This window comes from Nuphar pumila, chromosome 10 (genome assembly GCF_984573655.1).
Source record: "Nuphar pumila chromosome 10, dmNupPumi1.hap1.1, whole genome shotgun sequence".
Lineage (NCBI taxonomy): Eukaryota > Viridiplantae > Streptophyta > Magnoliopsida > Nymphaeales > Nymphaeaceae > Nuphar > Nuphar pumila.
Genome location: NC_143258.1, coordinates 83,529,076 through 83,543,560, shown reverse-complemented (window position 1 = coordinate 83,543,560; position 14,485 = coordinate 83,529,076). Strand labels below are relative to the sequence as shown.

Genomic DNA, 14,485 nt, shown 5'->3' with positions numbered 1-14,485 from the left:
AGCTACCACTAGACATGAATCTGTGAATCATAAATGCTTGTTTTCAGGAGAATATTAAGGTTTTTTTATTAATCAATATAAATCCATAATTTATGATGTTTATAAGAATTATTATTATTTTTTTAAATTGTATGAACTTTTAATTATGGTTTTAAGTTTTTTATATGTTTTTTCTTTCTCACTCAGCATTAAACGTCAATCTATGAACAATAAATGTTTGATTTTGGTTAGAATATTATGATTTTTTTATTTTTTTATCAATTGCTATTTTTTGTACAATTAACAATGTATCAATTATGAATTATTTTTTAAATATAAAAAATTTGATAATGTCAATGGTAAAAAATATATTTTAAAATAATTATTTGATTTTTTAAAAATATATTATTATTATAATTTATTAGTAATCTACTTTATTATATATTTGTGCCCACCCTGGGTTAGATTCCTGCTCGCCTTTAGACGCCGCGCCTCCACCGCCTCCCCTGTTCTGTTATGAACTTAGGGTGAGAAGAGCACGGAGGCCTCTCTCATTCACTCTCATTCTCTCTCTGGTAGCATCCGGTCGGCTCTCTCTCTCTCTCTTGCAGCAGCCGGCGGCAAGGCCACCGACGAGAGGCCGGCGGCAAGGTCACCGACGAGAGGCCGGCGAACACACTGGTCTCTCTCTCCTGTGCAGCGGTCGGACGGTGAGACCAGGTCGTCCCCACCGATCCCTCCTTCGCGTCCCTTCTGATTGTCTCCATTATGGCTCGTCGTCGTGCTCCACAGGTTTTTCTTCCTTTTCCTCTGCCTTCATTTTCATTTTCCATTACGAACCGTCGCAGGAGGAAAGAAAGCAAAAAAAAAAAAATCATCTTTTTTCTTTTTTATTCATTTTCCCGATTCTATTTCGATATTAAACTAAGGTTTCGTTGGGTGCAGGTGGTTACGAGCACCGTGGACTCGGTCAGTCTGGCGTTCTACACCGACGATGAAGTGAGGAGCATGAGCGTGAAGGAAATCGTCACTCCGTTGCTTTTCGATAACTTGGGCAGGCCAATTCCCGGCGGGATGTTCGACCCGGCCATGGGCCCGTGGAAGGAAGAACCCGGGAAGTGAGTTCGCCTGTTGTTTGTTGAATTATTATCTTGCTGTGTCGTTTTTTCTCCTTGTTTTCTTCCTTCAAGTTATTTTATGAATACGTTTCTTATCTAAGTTTTTTTTCTCGCGGAATTGGTTAATGTGGTAGTGAATTGCTTCCAGTTCGTGCAACAAAGAAAGGTTTCGAATTTCAGTTATTTGATCATCTCTGTGGTGTATTCTGCGAGTGGTGTATGAAGTGGGTGACATGTGGAAATCGTGAAAAAAATTGTCTGAATTTTAATTTTCTGATCATCGCTGCTGTGCATTCAGTCTAGCTGGTCAAATGCTTGGAATTATTCAAAAAAAAAAGCTCGATGCTTTAGTTATTAGATCATTGCAGCGGTGCATTCTGGAATAATCTTGAGTAATTGTTGACACAGCGAACTGTCAGTTCATAGAAACCTAAAATAAAACACTTCACAAGAACTAACATGGTGAAAACCCTTAATTGGAGAAGCATCTGTAGTGGGAAATGCAGAAAAAGATTAAAAATTCCAATATTGAGAGAAAATAGTGCTACAAGAAGAAAGGTTTAGATTGTTTGAATGTTTTTGTGGACAACACCCTTTTTGAATGACATGGTTTTGGGTGGAAACCAGGTTAAGAGGGTAAAATTGGATTCTTGCGTCCATTTGGATCCAAGAATCTAGTTTACCGAGACCAAGTTTTCTTTGAAAATTTGTTTGTCACAAATTGGCCCATGGACTAGTTTTCAATTTCATTCTTAAAACCTGGCTTATCGGAATAAGGGAGCGGTGTGTGTGTGTGTGTGTGCCATTTTCTCCCCTCTCTGCGCCCGATTCTACAATCCCCCACTACCATCAAGCAATATTGCCCGCCACCCAGTAGTTTTTCAGTTGGATGGAGGCTTAGTTGTCAAAAGCCGCGCCTAGGCACTGAAATGAAATGGGGATCTTCGAAACACGAGCTTAGATTAACAAGAGCAAGTGTCAAGAATGACACTAAAGCATAACCCTTAAAAAGGGTATAACTGGAAACAAAATAAAAATAAAAATGTATTCTTTATTGATATGAAAAACCAATTGCTTAAGAAGCATTGGAGTGAAATACAAGAGGGGCTGCACCCCTTTATATACACAGCTGAAAGAGGACTCAATAGAGCTGTTGGGCACAGTCCAACAACTCTATTTAGAGCTGTTGGAATGTGTCAGTCCAACAGCTCTATTGCTAGTCAAGTCTGGACAGGACTTGACTAGCAACAGTCATTCTAGTTCAAACTGAACTAGATGACATAAAGACAAAAAATAAAAATAAAGGAAAAAAATTACAGAAAAGAAAGAAATGAAAAATGTATTTTTATATATATATATATAATAATATAATATTATTATATATACATATATGTACAATTTTACATTTTAACACTCCCCCTCAAACTTATGGTACAATGAGCGAAAGTTTGTCTAAGAGAAAGTGAAATCGGGGAGCAGCGAGAGGCTTTGTAAAGAAGTCTGCTAACTGATATTCTGAAGTGACATATGGCAGATCAATTATCCCGTGTAGATATTCCTCTCTGACGTAGTGACAATCCATTTCGATGTGTTTGGTGCGTTCGTGGAATGTTCTGTTACTGGCAATGTAGATCGCACTTTTGTTGTCACAACACATTTGTGAAGCCTTTGTTGCTTCAACTCCCATGTCAGCAAGCAGTCGTCGGAGCCAAACTACTTCCATGGTCGTGGTTGCCATGACTCTGTATTCAGCTTCGGTGGATGAGAGAGATACCTTCTGCTGCTTTTTACACCTCCACGAGATTAATGATTTCCCTAAAAAGACACAAAAGCTAGTAGTTGAGTGTCTGTTATTGGGATCACCTCCCCAATCAGCATCGGTATATGCAATTAAATCAAGAGAAGAGGAGGAAGATAAGAAAAGTCCTCGTGAAAGAGAGGACTTGATGTATCTGATAATACGCATGACTGCTCCCATATGAACAGAAGTAGGAGCATGTTGAAATTGACTTGCTGTATGAACAACATGTGCTATATCTGGTCTGGTAATGGATAGATAGGAAAGTGCCCCGACAAGCTGTCTGTAAGGAGTAGGGTCTGCAAGAAGTTCTCCATCATCAATCTTCATTTTAACATTAACAACTTCTGGAGTGTCAACTTTCTTATCATCAGTAATACCAGACCTGAAAACAATATCAAAAGCAAATTTAGTCTGAGATAATAAATATCCTCTAGGAGAATAAGCAACTTCAATGCCTAAAAAATATCTCAACAAGCCCAAATCAGTCATTTCAAAATGAGATTTAAGAAGTGTTTTGATTGTTTCAACTCCCTGTTTATCGCTTCCAGTGATGATCATATCATCCACATAGAGAAGAAGCACAATGATCCCTGCATCAGAATTCTTAATAAACAAAGTAGTGTCAGTTAAACAGAATTGAAAACCAATATCAATCATAACACGACTAAACCTATCATACCAAGCTTTTGGTGCTTGTTTAAGTCCATAAAGAGCTTTTTCTAAGCGAAGGACTTTACCCTTAGGAATACTTAGACCAGGAGGGGGTTCCATATATACTTCTTCAACTAGCTTTTCATTTAAAAAAGCATTTTTGACATCCATTTGAAAAATAAACCATTTTTTGATAGAAGCTAAGGCAATTAAGGTTCGGACAATAGTCATACGAGCCACCGGAGCAAAGGTTTCTTCATAATCAATCCCATATTCTTGGGCATAACCTTTGGCTACTAAACGGGCTTTATATCTTTCAAGAGTACCATCACTCTTGGTTTTAATTTTATAAACCCATCGACATCCTATAGTTTTCTTCCCTGGAGGAAGATCTTGAATATTCCATGTAGAAGCCTTTTCAAGTGCATCTAATTCAGCTTTCATGGCTTCTATCCATTTGATATCATTTTTTGCTTGAAAATATGTGGATGGTTCTTCATATGAGTGAATTAATGCAATAACTGCCCTATATGTGGGTGAAAAAGACTCGTATGATACAAACTTTCTTGGAGGCTTCGAGATTCGGGATGATTGTCTAGTTGGAATGTTAGAATATTTCTGTGCACATGGAGGATTAGACTCTTGTCGCCTGAAATATTGAATACTAGTATCTCTATGAACTTCTTCATTTTCAATATTAAGATCAATAATTCTTTGATCATCATCAAAGTTACAGTCAAGGTCATATTCATCAGATGTTGATGTTAGATCTAGCAAAAAGTACTCAGTGACGTCTTTTATATTTCTAAAATCAAAGAAGCTCTCCTTTTCAAGAAAGGAAACATTTCTAGACACATATAGTTTATTATTTTTGAAGTCAAAACATCTATAACCTTTCTGGTTTTCAGCATATCCTAAAAAGGCACAGGGAATCGCACGAGGGGAAAGTTTATCATTTTTGTCAGTAAATATGAAACATTTGCACCCAAATATTCTTAGTCTAGAGTAGTCTGGAGAAATGTTCATAAGTTTTTCAATGGGAGTGATATTTTGTAACGAAGAAGATGGCATCCTATTAATGAGATAGGTGGCAGTTAAGGCAGCTTCTGCCCAAAAGTCTTTCGGGACTTGATTTGCTATTAATAAAGTCCTAATGGTTTCTATAATATGACGATGTTTTCGTTCTGCCAGTCCATTTTGTTGAGGTGTATAAGGACAAGATCTTTGATGTGTGATGCCATGCAATTTAAGATAATTTTGAAAATCTGTGGATAAAAACTCTCCCCCTGAATCTGTGCGAAAAATAGTAATATCATTTTGAAACTTGTTTTTAACCATATTATGAAAAGTTTGAAAGTATGAAAATACTTCAGACTTATGTTTGAGAAAGTACATCCACGTATGTCGGGAGAAATCATCGACAAAAATAACATAGTAAACAAATCCTCCTTTAGAAATTACTGGTGCAGGACCCCAAACATCCGAGTGTATTAATTCAAGTGGTCTTGAAGAGAAAAAGGTTCTGTTCTGAAATGGTAATCTTTTCATTTTCCCGAGAATACAATCTTTACAATCAAATGATTCAGAGTTACAAAATTTCCCTAGATTTGGAAAATGTTGGATTTTGGCTATATGTGGGTGACCAAGTCTCTTATGCTACAGTTCCAACTCTATTTTTTGAATATTATAACAAAAAGCTTTCTTCGGCATTTCCAAAAAATCCATGTAATAGAGTCCTCCTTCTCTATGGCCTTCCCCAATCAGCTTGCCTGACTGGCGATCCTGTACCCAACAACCATGAGAAGAAAAAAAAATATTACACCCATAATCAGAAATTTGAGATACAGATAAAAGATTTAAATTTAATTTGGGAACATGTCTAATTTCTGGAATAAAATTTTTTTTTTGTTTTATAAATTTTTTCAAAATTTCCTATTCCTTCTATTTCAAGAGAAGTCCCATCAGCAGTAAAGACCTTTGACACACTTGTTTTATTTTTAACACATTTGGATAGACTTTGATTATTTGGGGTCATATGAAAAGATGCACCAGAGTCAAGAAGCCAAGAAATTTTACCTAGATCAGAAAAAGATGAGGCTGCTGCGCTGGTTGAAGCTTCAGATGAGGAAGATGCACCTTTGATGAGAGGCTGAAGAATCTCCATTAGTTGGGTCAGGGAAACTGGTGCATCCTGATTTTTAGGCTCCGATCCAGCAATTGCAGCTCTTTTTTCTCTCAGCTCCTTAAGTTTGGGACATTGTGGCCTGTAGTGTCCCGGTTCATGACAGTGATGACAAATAACTTTCTTCTTATCATAGTCACCATTTTGTCGGCTAAAGTGAGGAGACCTATATGATCAAACATGATTCCCTGGTCTAGACACGGCTAAAACGGAATCATCTTCAATTTTTAAAGAACCTTTCCGGAGACGATTTTCTTCCATTGTTAACTCTTCAATAGTTTCAACAATAGAAGGAATTTTTCCCCGGTGAAGTAGGGCCGATTTAGTGGTTTCAAATTCCGGCCTTAATCCAGTGATAAACTGGTAAAAATGTTCAGCATCGAGTTGTTTCTGACGAAGCTCGATGTCTTCGGCACAATGCCACTTTGGTTCTAAAATGGAAAGTTCTTCCCAAAGTTCGGACAACCCATTGTAATATTCACGAATAGTTTTGTCTCCTTGTGTCATCATTCGAACTTTTTCTTGGAGGTTGCACACGTGTGCAATATCTTTAAGGGAATACATATTCTTAAGGTATTCCCATGCCTTATCGGCATGATCAAATTTGGCAAGACTTGAGCATTTTTTAATGTCAACGCTATTGATAAGCATGACATTATCTTCGCATGAGATATTCTCCATTCTTTCCATTTCTTCTCATATGAGGCAATAGCCTTGATTTTCTCTTCTTCCGATAGAGGGACCTCTTTATCTCCCTCCTTTTTAGTAAGAGATAGCTTAGGTTTCGAATCGGAACCATCCACAATCCCCCATAAGCCTTTTCCCCATATATGGTGCTTCATGATTGAAGCCCATGTTACATAGTTCGTATCGCTTAGTTTCATAGGCATGATGGTGACTTTATCATTGTCATCCATCGATTACAAGGAGAGAAAGAATAGGGATAAAAGAGAAACAAGAAGGAAAATGAAAAAGAAAGAAAAAAAAACAATACAACAAGATGTGAAATCTTCTCCAATGAAGTGATAAAACACTTCTCTTCAAGTGGCGAATACTTTTGCAAACGGGCACGGAAACCGAGGCAGCTTTTCCTCAAGATTTAGTACTTCCGCGGCTTTGATACCATGAAATGAAATGGGGATCTTCGAAACACGAGCTTAGATTAACAAGAGCAAGTGTCAAGAATGACACTAAAGCATAACCCTTAAAAAGGGTATAACTGGAAACAAAATAAAAATAAAAATGTATTCTTTATTGATATGAAAAACCAATTGCTTAAGAAGCATTGGAGTGAAATACAAGAGGGGCTGCACCCCTTTATATACACAGCTGAAAGAGGACTCAATAGAGCTGTTGGGCACAGTCTAACAACTCTATTTAGAGCTGTTGGAATGTGTCAGTCCAACAGCTCTATTGCTAGTCAAGTCTGGACAGGACTTGACTAGCAACAGTCATTCTAGTTCAAACTGAACTAGATGACATAAAGACAAAAAATAAAAATAAAGGAAAAAAATTACAGAAAAGAAAGAAATGAAAAATGTATTTATATATATAATAATATAATATTATTATATATACATATATGTACAGTTTTACATTTTAACAGGCACTGGGCCACCATATTGGCTTATGAATTCCGATGGTAGGGTCCTATTTTACTGCCTCGGTGGTGCCTATGCTATCCCCACCTAGGTTATGGGGACATGATTGCCTTTTTTTTCTTATATTTTTCTCCTTCTTTCTTTCTTTATTTTGCCATTTTCTCCCTTCTCTGCCCCCCAATCTACAAGCCCCCACTACCACCAAGCAATATTTCCCGCCACCGGTAGTTTTTTCAGCTGGATGGAGGCTTAGTTGTCAAAGCAGCGCCTAGGCGCTGGGCCACTGTCTAGGCTTATGAATCCCGATGGTAGGGCCCTATTTTACTGCCTAAGCCATCCCCACCTAGGTTATGGGGACATGATTGTCTTTTTTCTTATTTTTTCTCCTTCTTGCTTTCTTTATTTGTATTCTTTTTCTTCCTCCCACCCCAATCCCTTTCTTTTCTCTTCTCTCGTTTTCTTCTTCTTCTTTCTTTCTATTTTCCTTCCTCTTTCCCTTTTTTTTGTCTTATTTTCTTCTTTGTTTCTTCTCCTTTTGCCTTCCACCTTCTTCTCCCTTTTTCCTCTTTTTTTTTGATAAAACATTAATATATTTTGGACAATTAATCAAAATTTTTTTGGGTAAGCAATTACTTCCTTTTTCAATGAGCAATTACATGCATTAAAAAAATACCATGTGTTCACATCATAGGAATGAAGAAGGCTATTATTGTAATTTGACTTATGATTTAACCTATGTTAAAGTCAACAATAAACATAGGCCCTTGTTTGGTAACTTTAAGGAAAATATTGGCCCATGTCTGGATTTTTCAGAAATGTGAGCGCCATTTTTGAAATTAAAGGCAAAAGGTTGGCCCCCAAATGGAATTTTCCCATGGTTTATAGAGTGGCAATTATCATGTGAAGACCATAATGAGATCAAAGGAGCGGATGAGTGCCATGGTTATGTGACACTAGCCAATCACATTACAACATTGCATGGGGCCCAAATAGGAGTGTCAATGGGTCGGGTTTACCCGGACCCGACCCGAACCAGACCCTATAGGGTCCAATCATTGTGATAAATAGCACGACTCGGGTCCAGACCCGAAGGTCCGATTAATACATGGACCGGTTATAGTTTGTGAAATTTTATACTAGTCCCGGACCCGATCCGAGTTTCGATTAAGACCCACAAATTTTCAATGTAAAAATGATACAAATTATGGTTTTACCGAGTATGGTCCGGGTCTGGTTCATGTAGTTCTTATCGGGTCCAGGTATGGTATTACATAGATTTCTACTTTTCTTGATGTTTTATTTTTCTTTTCCCACCTAGGTTGCTAGTTCCACATAGACTCTTACTAGTCCTTTTAGGGGTCTTTGGCCTAGGCCCAACTAGCACTTTTAACAACTAAGGGTGGTGGTGAGAATTTGTTTGGATGGTAATGTTCAACAGGAATACTACAATTGGCTGATTTTTTAGCCAACAAGTGATTGGACTATGGCCAAAGTTTTTTCTTTTTCTTTTTAGTATTTACTTCATCAAACAATTTTCAGCAAGCGGATTGTTGGAAAGTGGTCAGAAATCCTCTTTTTCTTTTCTTTTTTTGTTCTTCTGACTTTTGATTTTCCAGCCATTTTTTGGCCACTTATTGGTTGGATATAGCTGAGTGGGTAGTGTCCATGTTGGACTCAATCTCCCTGGTCATTTTTGGCTGGTGTGGGGCCAAAAAATTATTGGGGATGTTTTTTTTTCCTTTATTGTTGTTTCTAAAACATGTTTTTGAGCCATTTTCCTGCACTGCATTGTCTGAAAAATTCTGGGGATGGTACCAGCTGCCATGCACAAAACCATTTTGGTCATTTTCTGGTTGGTGGGTAGTTGAAAAATGGTTAGTTCTGTTAAAGTATATATATATATATTCCTTGATGTAATACGTAAAACTATTAGGGATATTTTAGTCATTTTCTCTTATGTCATTAGTTGTATTCATTAGGGGCACTTTAGGTTTTTATTATTGTTGTAATTTATTCTTTTTCTCAAGGGCATTATAGTTCTTATAATGCTCTTGAAATAGAGCTGTTGGGAGTGCTCCCAACAACTATATTTCTAGCTGTTGAGAAGTGCTCCCAAGAGCTATATTTCTAGCTGTTGGGAGCACTTCCCAATGGCTCTTTTTACTTCCTTTTGTGTATAAATAAGGGGTGTAACCCCTCTTGTATGTTAAGCTTGTTCTCAAGCATTCTCTTAATAAGATCCTATATTTTTTATGTTTGTGTTTGGCCCATAAGTGGTTTATGTGATTGTAATCTTGTGTTGACCCATAAGAGGTCCTTGTGCCATTTGCTTTTGTGTTCTTGTATGCCCATAAGAGGCACTCCCTTGTATTACTTTGCTCACTTCATTACTAGTTCTTTTTTCATTTCCCTATTTTATTTTATTCAGCTTTGGCATTTCAGGATTCTGGTTATGCAGACAGGTTAAAAATCGGTTTTTTGGCAATATGGTATTATGGTTTGCCAAAAACATTGGTTTTAAGCAAAACTTGGTTTCCTAAAGACCTGGATTTTGCCCCCTATGGTCCTGGCCTAACAATCATTTCGAGACACCAATCTTTTTCTCTCTTGATAAAAATACTCCAAGTGCACAAGAGTCTCTCTCTCTCTCTTGTCTTTACCTAGTTATGGTTACAGGTGCATGCTTTCCCATATTCTTCTATTTTGTTTTCTCTTCTTCTTCTTCTTTCAATCATTACTTTTGCTGTCATCATGATCTACTTTAATTTTTAGGTTGAGTGGCTTCTTGTTGATAATCTAATTGTGCTTTTCTTTTTGTAAAACTTTATCTCATGTGTAGCTTTTATTTTGCATGCTGGGATGGTTATTTAGATGGAGTGTACTTTGTGGCTTACATGCTTTGGTTTTAGTTTTTGGATAAAATATGTTGGGATATTTTTTACTATTCATGTTAATTCTATGTACTCTCTCTGCAGCTGTAAAACATGTGGTGAGCCTTCTCTTCATTGTCCAGGTCATTGTGGTCATATCAATCTTGTATTGCCAGTTTACAATCCTCTGCTGTTCAAGACTCTTCTAAAGCTGCTGAGACAAACCTGCTTCTTTTGCCATCATTTGTTGATCAATAAAGACAGGGTAATTTTGTTAAAACACCCCTTCTGCAAATTTAATCAAATCAATAATGATTTGTGTTAACGGTGAGACCTTACTAGTGTTTTCCTTAAGTATTTTGAAATCTGTAAATTGGTCATGATTTACAAGGTAAAAGAATTCCTCATTGAGAAAAGAGGAAGTGTTCCTAAATTGAAGTGTGGACTAGCTTCAGGTGTTTTAGCCTTTACTGTATCCTGCAGTGGGAAATGTGATGTGCAAGGTCAAAGATGCAGAATCCTTTTGGGAACGCCTGTGTAAATAAATTAGTATATTATTATTAAAAGCCGATCAGTCATAATCTATCTTGCACTAGAAGCTATTTAAGATATACCCCAATATTCATATGTTTCCATAATTTGTAACCATTCAGGCACTTGAATTTATATTATCAAGATGTTGATGATCTTAAGATCATTTACAAGTATATGGTCTGCTCGCATACCTTGTACATAAATGCATGAGGTGAAAATAATGTACCAGCTATCAATGTTGGAAGTATGTGTGTGCAAGTGTGCGTACTTTTTCACTTATAAGGATTGGTTTGAACTAGAGGCCTATTCAAGGCTTCTGACCTTAACTAATTTGGTTAAGGGTTATAATGCTTAAGGCCTCTAACTGCGATGTGGGAGTGAGAGTTGACTTTACCCTAACAGAAAATGTACAAAAAAATCGTTAGAAAGAATAAAATATCCATACATGTACAATCAAGGCAACATCACACTTAATGGTAATATACATATGATACACAATTCTTAACACTCACCCTCAAACTTGAGATGATGCAAGAGGAATCATCCCAAGTTTGAAAGGAAATGAACTAAAATGTAGAGGAGCAAGACTCTTAGTAAGCACATCCACATTCTGATCCTTGAACCTGGGGTTGGCCAACAGGTTGGTTACCTGACGGGCTTTCGGGTACTTGACCCGGTTCGGGTTGGGCTCGGGCCTTTGTTTCAAAACCATGCTGAAACAAGTCAGTCTGGGCCCAACCCAATATATTATCGAGTCAGGCTCGGGCACCAGTCTAGGCTTGAGTTGGCCTTTTATGGGCCCCATTAAGTGAAAAAAGGAAAACATTTTGCCTCATCACCTTTTAAGTCATATTGTGGGTTATGGATAATTAAATTTGAAATCCAACCCACTAAAGATGGGAGTCTTTTTGTGAATAAACAAAGAAAAAGGTCATCTTTATATAGCACACAAGTCCTCCTCGCCCGTTTCTTCCAATGGATATGGGACTATTCTCATGAGGTTTTGTTCATGTATGGAAACACTGTACATCTTTCAAAAAACATTTACATTTAATACTCTCTCTCTCTTCCCATTTAATGTTCTCTCTATTTCTTTCTCCCATTTAATTCTCTCTCTCTCTCCCTACAATGTGTCATTAATGTTTGCTTAAGGAGAAGAAACATGAACAAGGTGGTCTTTTTGGCAATCTAAGTTAAAGCCTAAAGCTATGTCACATTGGGTATGGGTACAAGTACGGAGGGTACAACACGACAATTTAAAAAAATGCGGGTACAACGACATGGGATATATATAAAGAATATGATTTAATATAAAAGGGTAAAATATATTTTCAAGAAAAAAATTACATGCATATCTCCATCCTTCTCTCGCTTGGTAACCTCATCCCACGTCTCTCTCTCTCTCTCTCTTCTTCTTCTTCTTCTTCTTCTCCTCCCTTCTTGCTGCTGAGGGTGGGAAGGGGGAGGGTTTCGACAGGAAAAAAGGAAAAACAAAAAAGAGAGAGAGATTGTGGTTTTCGGGTTGGGTCTTAGTTGGATTTGATCCAACCCATAGGCCCATGTACCATGCCATGCCCGGTACCCGTACGCGCATTGGGCTGTGTCAACTCGGTTTCGTGGCCTATTTCATCGTGTCTATGATATAGGCCTAAAGGGAATTGGTTTAGTCCCATATCACTCAGTGAAGGGAAGCAAGCCTTAAAAGAAAAGTATAAATATGAGTATGGGGTCTCTCTTTGCCAGTCCACAACGGGTTGGCTTTCCTACCATAACCTGGCCTGCCCTGACTCAGGGTTAACTGAGTTGGCGGGTCTCTTGCATTATGGTAAAATCCGAGCCCAAATAAAGTCAGGCCTAGCCCGACCTGATAAGGCTTTCGGCAACCCAAATCTTTATCATGCTTTTATGGCTCTATTTAGTGATAATCAGGTCGGCCTGAGTCCCGACCCGACCTGATGTCCACCCCTACTTGGACCCCACATGCTCAAGAGAAATGACTCTATTTTCATGTCTTCCTAGTAAAGTGGCAATCAATCTCAATCATTCTTTCATGAAATTCCAGATTCTTCACAATGTAAATGGCACTCATATTTTCACAATATAAAGAAGTTCAACGATCAATAGGAACCCCTAACTCTCCCAATAGCCACCTTATTCAAATAATCTCTGCTGTAACTTGTGCCGTTGGCTTGTATTCTACTTCAACCGCCGATAAACCAGTTGTTTGATGTTTCTATTAAATTGTAATCCATTATCATTGTAATGTCCATATATATATATATATATATATATATATATATATATATATATCAGCCATAGGGGTATTTTAGTCTTTCGTATTTTTGCGCATATTTCATTTGGAATGTGCATGTAATTCCTTTTTATTTTTTACCTTTTTTTATTTCTTTAATTTTTCTTTTTGGATTGCCTTGGGAGGGACCCAATATGATCGTTGGGCCCCTCCAACGGTCACATTTGTGACCGTTGGAGAGGCTCCAATGATCACATTGGGGCCTCTCCAAGCCCCCCCCCTTTTTTGTGTTATAAATAGGTGTCTTCTCCCCTTTGTAAAGTATTCTTTTTGGAGCTTATGCTCTCCAAATTCTTCAATACAAATTCCTTATTTTTATGATTGTGTTCATTTGTGAGATTTGGTGGATTGTGCCTTTGTGCACAAGTGTTCTAAAGGGTTATTAACATGCTTATCGTCAAGAATATTAAGGTCTTATCATAGTATCTTGTTGAAGATACTTTTATATGGTATCAGAGCAAGGTCTGAGGAAGAAAGATCATGCATTCTGAGTGGATCATTTTCTTCGACCAATATTTTAGAAGTCTTCTTTGTCAAGAAAGACTTAAAAATCTATTGAGATATGTGTTTTCTTCTTATTTCTTTCCTCTCTAATGAGCGAGAAAGACTCCCACTTCTCCCTAGGGTTTAAACTCAATGGTTCAAACTATCATGTTTGGGCCGGTAATATGGAAATGTAATGAAAAGAGGCGGAAGCACCAATAGAGCAAAAGTCACTCTTTAAAAGTGACCACTAGAGCCACAAACACAAACACCAAATGTGCACACACAAAACTCTCAAATATAGAAAATGACTTAAAGTCATAAGTTGGATATTATTGAAGAAAGGAAGAGAAGGGTGTAAAACCCATACATTTACAAGGGGGAACCTCCTCTTTTTATAGAGGAGGAAAGCACTAAAGGAGGACCATAAAGGGGGCTCCCTTCTAGTCGTTGGGAGCCCCAACGGTCATAAATATGACTGTTGGGGCCCCAACGACTAGATAGGTGGGGCCCCTTTATGGTTCCAAAAAGTAAAAACAGAAAAATTAAAAAGAAAAAGAAAAAGGGGAAAAAGAAAAAGTACATGTGGAATTACCAAAATACCCCTATCGGGTTTTTGGTTTATACAAAACAGGTAAAAGCTATATTATTATGTATATATACATATATACGTATATATACTTACATATATATATATACACGAATGTATATATATAAGTATATGTATATATATATATATATATTTATATGTACATAATTTAACATGCCCCCTCAAACTTTACGGGGAGAAGACCGAAAGTTTGCCAAGAACAAACATGAATCGTGGAGTTGGGAGCACCTTGGTGAAGAAGTTAGCCAGTTGATACTCCGAAGTGACATATGGCAATGTGATGGTCCCTTTGTGATATTCGTCTCGAACATAATGGCAATCCATTTCGATATGTTTGGTCCGCTC

The 14,485-nt window shown here is 37.4% G+C and overlaps 1 protein-coding gene across 1 annotated transcript in view; it reads left to right on the top strand.

Annotated features, from left to right (window-relative positions):
- The first annotated feature begins 448 nt into the window (after positions 1-448).
- Positions 449-14,485, top strand: part of NRPA1 (nuclear RNA polymerase A1) — a 101,005-nt gene continuing 86,968 nt past the window's right edge. The window contains exons 1-3 of the mRNA XM_090019174.1: positions 449-771; positions 925-1,097; positions 10,308-10,467. Coding sequence (XP_089875300.1) covers positions 748-771; positions 925-1,097; positions 10,308-10,467 — 357 coding nt within the window. The 5' untranslated portion in view covers positions 449-747. The remainder of the gene's footprint in view (positions 772-924; positions 1,098-10,307; positions 10,468-14,485) is intronic.